The sequence below is a fragment of the Sinocyclocheilus rhinocerous genome, unplaced genomic scaffold (genome assembly GCF_001515625.1).
Source record: "Sinocyclocheilus rhinocerous isolate Xijiao unplaced genomic scaffold, SAMN03320098_v1.1 scaffold222, whole genome shotgun sequence".
Taxonomy (NCBI): Eukaryota; Metazoa; Chordata; class Actinopteri; order Cypriniformes; family Cyprinidae; genus Sinocyclocheilus; species Sinocyclocheilus rhinocerous.
In genome coordinates this window covers 2,007,315-2,017,438 of record NW_015625652.1, presented here as the reverse complement: position 1 = coordinate 2,017,438, position 10,124 = coordinate 2,007,315, and the positions used below count along the sequence as shown (strand labels likewise).

The 10,124-nt window shown below is 36.1% G+C and overlaps 1 protein-coding gene across 1 annotated transcript in view; it reads right to left on the bottom strand.

Moving 5' to 3' along the window:
- The window catches only part of LOC107705793 (receptor-type tyrosine-protein phosphatase U-like), a 276,526-nt gene that overhangs the window by 102,936 nt on the left and 163,466 nt on the right, over positions 1 to 10,124 (bottom strand). Inside the window, exon 4 of the mRNA XM_016509251.1 lies at positions 3,109 to 3,184. Coding sequence (XP_016364737.1) covers positions 3,109 to 3,184 — 76 coding nt within the window. The remainder of the gene's footprint in view (positions 1 to 3,108; positions 3,185 to 10,124) is intronic.

Genomic DNA, 10,124 nt, shown 5'->3' with positions numbered 1-10,124 from the left:
TGTAATTTAACCATTAAAAAGGGGGCCAAAAAAAAAAAAAAAAAAATACGTTACTGCCATTACTGCTGTACTGCTTAAAGTCTTCAGTGTCACATGATCCTTCAGAAAGCATTCTAATATGCTGACTTGGTGCTCAAGAAACATTTATTATTATCAATGCTGAAAACAGTTGTGCTGCTTAATATTTAAGCCATGAAACCATGATTTTTCAAGGATTCTTTTATAAATAAAGTTCTATAGAACAACATTTATTGGAAACAGAAATCTTTTATAACATAAATGACCTTACTTGTCACTTTTGATCAGATTAATGCACCCTTGATGAATAAAAGCATTAATTCTACTATAATTATATATAAGCCTAAAAAGCTGAAAAGAATGACAAACACTTAACAGCACATTAGAACCTTTTTTTAAACAAAATTATAGGTGGTTGGTGAAAAAGAAATGGTACAAATCTTTCATCCCTCTATCTGACACAAATCACCAAAAATGAAAACAAAATACAAATCGCATGACATCCAATTCTACCATTTCTGTAAATCAGACATAAAAAATATTTTAATAAACACCAGTCTTCACTACTAACCATTACAACATAAACTTCCAGTTTACAGTCAGCATATAAAATCAAATGTCTAGCTCTGCATTAGGGATGTTTAAAGGATTTCTACTCTCCCCCTCGGCAGTAAAAGATATCACAGCTCCGTACACTCAGTGTCTCCCAGGCACTGGAGAGCCTAACACATCACACACTCCCTCACAACAACTCCTCCCTACTCTGATCTGTTTGTTTTCTACCATGTCCGGCAGCTAGCAGGCTATCTCAGCATGCCATCAGCCAGCAGGGTTCACGTTCCCGCTAACTAATGCAGTACATACTGTATGCAGCATAATGATGCATGCATTGCATAGTAAATGTTGAATGTAGCACCAGCATAAAAATAACTGAACTAGCTGATATTAGGGCTGTGTATTGGCAAGCATCTGGCGATACGATACATATCACGATACAGGAGTTGCTATACGATATGTTGTGATACACTGCGATACTGTAAGCAAGGCGATATATTGGGATATATCTTATTTTAGTTCCACTTGGATTTCACAGGTTTTTCAGTTTGTATTTATGTTCCACGTGGAATCGCCGAGACCGCGACGCGAGCACCGCCCTAACTGCACAAAACGCCCCCACCACGAGAGAAAGCTGTAGCTCCGTGCGAAAGCTCTTTCCACAAAAGCCCAAATGACGCCACACTTCAGCTTTGTACACCGAAACAGGAACTGGAACAATTATTTCATCCTCCATTACTAGCATATTAATGCTAACATTAGTAGCGTGCCCTAATGCTAGTATTTCCTGTCACTGTTTAAGTTCAGAGATGAAGACTGCTATCTAGCGGTCGGGATATAAACTCAAAACGAAACAACTGCCATGAATCTTGCATGATTTTTTTTTTAAAATATCGATATTCCGTTTTTGAGAATCGATACAGTATCGCCAAACAAAATATTGCAATACTCACATGTATCGATATTTTCTTACACCCCTAGCTGATATACCTCAATGGAGTGCAAATGGAGACTTGCTTAAAAAGATCTTACTAATCTGTTACGTGTCTAATTTAGTTGACTAAATAATTATTTGGCTATTGGTTAACATTATCCAAACGACAAACTTTTTTGAACTTTGCACTGATGAATCATTCATGTTACAAAATCACGCTACAGATTTTGTATAAGCTAATAAAGCAGGCTTAAAATTGGAATGAATTGTGACGGGGCTGTAAAAAACTTGCTCCTGAGACTTTTCACACAAGATGGAAACTAGATCTTTTCATCATCAAAGTAACAATGTAGCTGTACCCTGCTGAGCTAAAAGCCAAAAGCCAGTGTAGAGACTGAAACAAGGATGAAAGGTGAAAGTTGGGTACAAAAATGTCTTTGATATCCAAATTATGTGTGCTTACAGATCCATCAAGAGAATCTGTACGGAACTGGACCTGCATAGAAAAATGTACTTCAGAAAGTTGTACTGTATATGAGAGCAATGTAAATCTCGATGTGTCACTGCTGAAAGAAGTGAGTTTCATGTTAGAAAAACTTCTATAAACTAGTGGTTGAACTATCAGGATTTTGACAATGGTTGATGCCAATATCTAGACTGCATGCTGGTAATATGCATTTATTGAACAATTAATATAATTTATTATATATTAGTGCTGTCAATTGATTAAAAAAAACTTTTTTTTTCTGTAAATAATCATGATTAATCACACCTAAAATGAAAATTTGTAAATAAATATATTTTTACATTGAATCTTCAAATTATCGTAGAAGCAGCATTAAGGCAGTATATTTAAATACTTATTTACTATGAATTATGAATGGGTATCACAGATAGCAGTACTTATACTGATGTATTTTTATCGATTTCTGTGGATAAAACGAGTAAATATACCCATTCAGCTTTAGAGTAAAATTTGTGCAATACATTTTAAGCCTAAACTGTTACAGAACATTAAATATTAAACATTATAACTTATAATTGAAGTGGACTTAAAACAATCTTCACATAAAAACAGTATAATGAATGTCACATTTATGAGCCTTTACTATAGTATGTTGTATAGTAATACAGTGACGTTTCTGTCCATGTCAGTATCAGCTCTTTCTGTTTAAATGTTCAGATCCTCAAATGTGAAGTTTATTTTGAACATTAATTTTCACAATAAATAAGAAAATTACTAATAAAAACATTTGGTATCAGTATTTGAATGTAAAGACCGGTCCTCTTGATATAATGTCAGTATATACAAATATTTACACTTGTCTTAATCATTGATACAAGCAGGTTACTTTCAGGACTAATGGCAATAATGGCCAAATATTGGCCTCTCTTTCATAAACACGAAGTTTCATTTAATAATGCGTAACATATCCCTTTCTCTTTTTTTACTCCAGCATATTGGCTCAAAATAGCATAGACAGACAACAATATTACATCCATGAAAAGGCTAATGTGATCCCAGCATTTATACAGTCCTTCACATTTTCACACTGTTTAAACACACTCCCACACTATAATGACAGGTGTGTGCTACTCACAACACGGGTAGTTCAACAGGAGTATGTCATCAACTGCAATGTAGCCTTTGCGGTCCACAGTCGCCTCCAGCAATATCTGAAAATACAAAGAGAGGAGAACATGACCTGCAGAAATGTATTTGGGCTTTAAAATCAGAGTGGTTTTAACATTTGCATAAAGTAGTGAAATTACAATGATGGTACAGAGCAGAAAACCTTCTTCTTAATTAATATTCTGGTCTTGCTAATGAGGAAAATACACTTAATTCAAGATATAAGTCAAGTCTTGTTCAATTAGTCGAATAAAATCAAACCTTATTATCTTAAACCACTTTGCATCTTGTTTTAAGGATGTTTGGATGGTAAATAAGAAAATATTGTTGCAGCGCATTTAAAATGTACAGTGTAAATACATACATTTTTGGTTTAGTGAGTGATGCCTTTATATTCATCAACACCAAGTGGTATTTATTAAACACCATAATAATAGTTTCAATCAAACTCACAAAAAGTGTTTTAATGGGCTGTCTGCTCTAGATTTTAACTAGTGTCTGACATTTTTATTGTGCTTCATTAAGATTACATTAATGAAATAATGAATTAAAAGAAATAAGAGAAAACAAGGCAAACAGGAACGATACTGTCAACCACGTTGAAAGCAAGCAAAACACATAATTCATCGTTTTGGCATTTTGTATCTCTTTCTTGAGTTTTGCTTTTGCAAAAAGTTTTGACAGTCATTGAGAGAACAGAAAACGAGAAAAAGGATGTCAAAGCAAGTAAAGAGAATGAGAAAGAGAGAGAAAATAGATGCCAACTTCACTAAGGGCCCCTGAGGCTTACAGGAAATAATGGCTTCATAAGGAGGCCTTCGTGCACTGTGACACATGGCTCTCATTCAGCATGCTGCACACACACACACACACACACAGGCTCATAATGTGAGCGTAAGGGGCACGAGTCCCTGGGGACCTGGAGAGAGTCTCCACACTCGCCAAAGGCTATGAGCAAAGGACGGTCGCTCCAGTGTAATGAAATCAAATCAATATTGTGCGAACGACAGTGATGAGATGTTATTACACATTGAGAGCATGGAGGCCATGTTTGCTCTTCACAACAGTGGTCTGCTTGCCTGCCCACGCTTGACGTTATTGCTTTAAAAAAAGAAAGTCTTTTTTGTTTACTGTCTAGTAACCAAGCAAATCACAGTTATGACCGAATGTTGTGTTTTCAATCATAAAAGGGCGGTTCTTCAACTTCAGAAACTCTCAAAAGTTTTTTTTTTGTATCATTGCTGTCATTTTTTCCCCTTAAAGTCATATTAAACGATGAATTGTACTTGATGGAAACAACCATTTTTAAAGTTCAGGAATAAATTGGCTGACTGTTTTGTCTTGATGAGGTAAATTTCACAGTTTGTATTCTAAACACAATGAAAAACTACTTTCACACTTTTTGCCAAATGTGACAAAATCACAACTTAATTGGAAACTATGCATAATAATAGTATTCTGCAAATCTGTGATATTTGGCTTGAAATTTCTGCTTTCTTTACACATCACATGTCTGATATTTCATTTTAAGCTCTTCACTGACCACTGACCACACATTGTCCCTTTGGTAAACAAGTACACTAACTTAGAAATGACGTTTAATATTCTCACAATAAATATTACATTTTTAAAAAAAAATGTAATTATTTATTTAGATGCATTTTCATATTTCAAGGCTGAAATATGTGCTCTAGGGTAAAACAATAAAATCAATGCATAAAAGGAAAATGAGAATAAGCAAAAGTAAATGATGAAGAGATGAAAAAAGGTTTCAAAGACATTTAAATGGGATATTCATTTAACAAAAAGAAGGGAAAAAAGTTGTTTTATAAAAAAAGTCAAAAGAAAGAAGTCAAAAAAATTCAATAAAAACAGTAATATTTTGAAATATTATTACAATTTAAAACAACCATTTTCTATTTTAATACATTTTAAAATTAATTTTATTCCTGTGATGACTAAGCTGAATTTTCAGAAGCCATTACTCCAGTTTTTAGTATTGTCAATGTTAAAACCAGCTGTGCTGTGATATATTCAGGATTTTTTAATGAATGGAAACTTCAAAGGAACAGCTTGAAATCTTGAAATAGATTTCATTTGTACCATTATAAATGTCTTTAATGGCACTATTGATCAATGTTAGGGATGGAACGATTACCGGTTTCATGATAAACCACGATAAAATGTCCTGACGGTTAGTATTATCGTTTAAAATTTAATTATCATTAAAACCGTGTTTGATTATCGAATCAATTTTTAAATCTCGCGGTAAATCCTGTCCAGCCACCATCAGTCTGACGCGGGAGCAGCACGCATTGTTGTTTTTTGCACGAGATGATATGGCGGAAGGCAGTGAGAGCGCTCGGGAGATTTTTCAGCCATCTAAGAGAACCAAATCGGAGGTCTGGTCGTATTTTGGATTTTACAAGAGTTCTGAGGGCAATTTAATTGAGGACGGTCACCCTGTCTGCAGATCATGCAAGAAGAAAGTCGCTGCAAAAGGGGGAAACACATCAAATTTGCTGAGCCATTTGCGTGATCACCACCCACTGTTATATAGCGAATGCAAGGTAAGTTAACTTTTACCTCAATACCAAAACTAACTAACAGTTAGGGCAAATAATTGGACAAAAAATACTCATTAGAGAATAAATATTTCATTATCTCACTTGTAATTAACGCAAAGCTTCCGCGAAGAAAAGATCGCAGCAAGTGGCTTTGAGTCAAGACAAACGAACATGTCCAAACTATTAAGGTTGACATTTATAGAATAATGTATTGTATATTCGTAGTAAACTTATTACACATATATTTTTTTTACCTATAATATATAATTACGGGGACATGAAATATTGAATTAAGATTAGTGTTTTAAAATCTTACCTGTTTATTAATCCATTATTTACAGTGTACAAAGCAATCGTCCCGACAATATGATCACTAAAGCAATATTATAGTAGTATTAATACTAAATTCCTCTGATTTCATTTTCAATACATTCCAAAACTGAGACGCAAGACGGCAAGTTGCATTTGAATGAAACGAGAGCGCGTCCGCGCCTCCGTGGTGATATGAGAGACATGAATGTGCGCTGTGTTATAGGCCTAATGCGTCGCTAATGACAACAGTCATTATAAAGAAGGAAATGCAGCAGAACAGAATCGATATTCCATGAGTTTAGTCATCTGACCCAACCAACTTATTGTTCATTTAAAATGTGTGTGTGTGTGTAAGTGATTTATTATTATTATTATTATTATTATTGATAATATCATTGATGATAATAACAATAATAAGTAATACTAATATTGGATATACACACACATGCATAAGTGAGTGAATATTATTATTATTATTAATGATAATGCATTTGCTATTCCCTTGTTTACAGAGTGGGCGTGCAGCAGGCAAACCCAGTGGTGCTTCTGGTCCCTCGACTCCCTCCTCATCTACAGTTGTGACACAGACACTTGAACAAGCATTTAAAAGGCAGACTGCTTATGCACCCACATCAAAAAATGCTCAAGACCTCACTGCAGCTATTTCATATTTCATTGCAAAGGACATGATGCCATTTCAAATTGTTGAGAGGCCTGGTTTTCAGAGGCTGATGAAAGTTGCTGTACCACACTACAAAGTGCCATCACGAATTTTTTTTCCAAAACTGAAATACCAAACCTGTACAACCAGGTCAAAGCTGATGTTGTAAAAAAATTAATTCAAGGAACATGGTTTGCTGCAACTTCTGACCTCTGGACTAGTGAAAGCGGTGGTGGTCAACCCTATATAAGCTTCACTATCCATTACCTCACCCCAGACTGGCAACTGGAGTCAAACTGCCTCGAAACTCAGTTCTTCCCAGAAGATCACTCAGCTCACAACATCAGCGAGTTTTTTGAGAATATGCTGGAAGAATGGGGGATCAACAAAAAAGACCTGGTCTGCATAACCACAGACAACGCAACAAACATGATAAAGGCTTTTGAAGGGTTCTCAGACGTGTGGCTTGGGTGCTTTGGCCATAATTTGAACCTGGCCATCTCAAAGGCTTTGAAAATTCAGAGAGTTGAAACAGCAGTCAAGGCCTGCCGCCATCTGGTCCAGGGCTTCTCACGGAGCTGGAGGAGAAGGCGAGAACTGAGGGAAAATCAAGCTGCCCTCAACATGCCACAGAAGGCTCTGATACATGATGTGGTGACTCGATGGGGATCTACATACAAGATGGTTGAGCGTTTCCTTAGTCAACAGCAACCAGTCTGTGCAACACTGGCTGGAGAAAGAGGAGCATGGCATCTGATGCCCAAGGATACTGAAATAACTGTCATGGAGCAACTGTGCCAGCTCCTCGAACCTCTGAGCAAGTTAACGGATGCACTTGCCTCAGAAACACGAGTAACACTGTCAGCCATCAAGCCTGTCCTGGACCACATCAATTGCGATGTTCTAGTGGAAAAGGATACAGATACATCCCTGACCAAAGAGATGAAAAATTTAATGAGAGAAGATCTCAAAAATAGATACACAGAGAAAGCAAAGAGAGTCATGAACATGGCTTGTTTCATTGACCCCCGCTTCAAAAGGAGCTCTTTAAATGAGTCTGAGGCTTCAAAAATTGACACTGACTGTGTCCAGGAGGCTGTGATGCTGGCTGCACAAGTCAGGGAAGAACCACAAAGCACCTCCACCAGCAGCAGCACCTCCACCACCACCAGCACTCCCACAGCAGCATCGGAGGGTAAAGGCCTAGCCGGGTTGCTGAGAAAGATTACTTCAACAACAAGGCAGCAAAGAGGTGAAGAGGGTCAGATTCCGACCACTCTAGAAGACCGTGTAAAAGGAGAAATCAAAGTCTACCTGTCTCTGCCCCCACTTCCAGCAGAAGAGGATCCATTGGTGTGGTGGAGGGGACATGCATCAGAACTGCCTCACCTTGCCAGGGTTGCCAGGAAGCTTCTGTGCATCCCAGCAACCAGCGTGCCTTCAGAGAGAGTGTTCAGTTCAAGCGGGCATATTGTCTCCCCTCAAAGAGCACTACTTAAACCAGACAAAGTTAATATGCTGACATTTTTGCATTTCAATCTCAAGTGAACAAAGATGCATATATAATATGCAGGATGTTAAGTCAGCTGCACTTTTTTTTCTTTTTGAAGGAGAGAACAGACATACAATCATTGCGGTTCATTTGATTTGTTTACATATGGTTGTACTGTTACATGCACATTGCTTTACTTGTGTTGTTTTTATGTGTGCATTTGATGTTCTCATTTAAGGTACTGTTTAATAAAACCTGCACTAGGAAAACCTCTCAGGGCTTCATGCTAATGTTAATTTAATGTGTATGCTTAAAAGAAGTGCAATTGTATTTGTTGTTTGTTGATTTTCAAATATAAAACTTATTGAAATGTTTTCAGTGTATGTATCAGTTCTTTTTGAACATTTTCATCTCATTTGAACAAAACTGTGATAATATTGATAATCGTGATAACTTTGGTCACTATAATCGTGATATGAAATTTTCATACCGTTACATCCCTAATCAATGTAATGCATCCTTGCTGAATAAAAGTATTAATTTCTTTTTAAAGAATGAATTGAATTAGTGTACATGCACCTAAAGTTGAAGAAACCTGATTCATCCTTTGCCCAAAAATTACTAGGGAACGTTGCAATCGCTGTAAAGGGATTTGTATGTGTTGCAGCCATCGCTCATAGTTGACAGCAATATCTCTCAGAGCTGTCATGGTACCGGCGTTCGTTCCACGTTCAATTTCACCGTCACCTGGTCAGAAGAACATTCCAGTCTGTCAGAAGCCTCTTATTTCATCAAAGAACAGCATGACTTCATCTTCCTAACCCTGCCTTGACCTCCATCAGCGCCGACATACGTGAAGATGGATGTGAAGTCTCTGATTGGGATCTAAAAAACACGACGTGCTTTGCGGGAAAAGACAAGGAAAGCGACTCCAGACAGCAGGATATACAGCCAGTGCTGGCTCAGGCTCGGAAACCCAACTTTAATCTCCTGTTGAAAAGGACAGCCATATAACCACAATAAACTGACACCAGACCTGCAGGATGATGCAAGGGGAGATTACTCAGAAATGTGTTTTCGACTTTTCCCCACCATTGCACGGGTGTGCCGCTGCTCACATGCCATCAGCTCTCCGAAACAAAAGACAAAATCACACATTTCTACGGAGGCGCTCTTACACTATTAAACTCCTCTAGCCATATCACATTTATTCTAATCAGTGGCTAGTTCCCCCCTGGAGAATATATATACTTGGAACAAATGTCTCTGATTTATGATGGACATAAAAAAGAGTGAGGAGGCTTTCTGGGTATGGAAATGGAAGGCTGAGTCGAATCTTATGTTTCTCTGCTAAGAACACAACCGTCTCTATATTTCTTCTATAAGCAAGAATTATCACAGCAATGGATTATTGGTTCAAAACAGTAGAGGCATGCGTGTGTATCTTTTTCCAATAGGACTGTCAAATCAAATAATCGCGATTATTCACATCCAAAATAAAAGTTTGTGATTGCATAACGAGTGTGTACTATAAACACATAGACATATGTATATATTTAAGAAATCACAATTAATCGATTTGACAGCCCTCGTTTCCCATTAACAAGGCAGAAAGATACATAAATACAATCAATGTACAGAAATAAACATCACTAGATATTTTACTTTTTCATATAACTTTTAAAAAAAATGTTTAGTGTCCAAAAATCTTAACTCTATTATGAAATAATAATAATAATAATAATAATAATAATAATAGTTGTTGTTGTTGTAATAATAATAATAATAATAATAATAATAATAATAATAATAATAATAATAATAATAATAATAATAATAATAATAATAATAATAATAATAATAATAATAATAATAATAATAATAATAATAATAATAATAATAATAATAATAATAATAATAGTTGTTGTTGTTGTTGTTGTTGTTGTTATTAT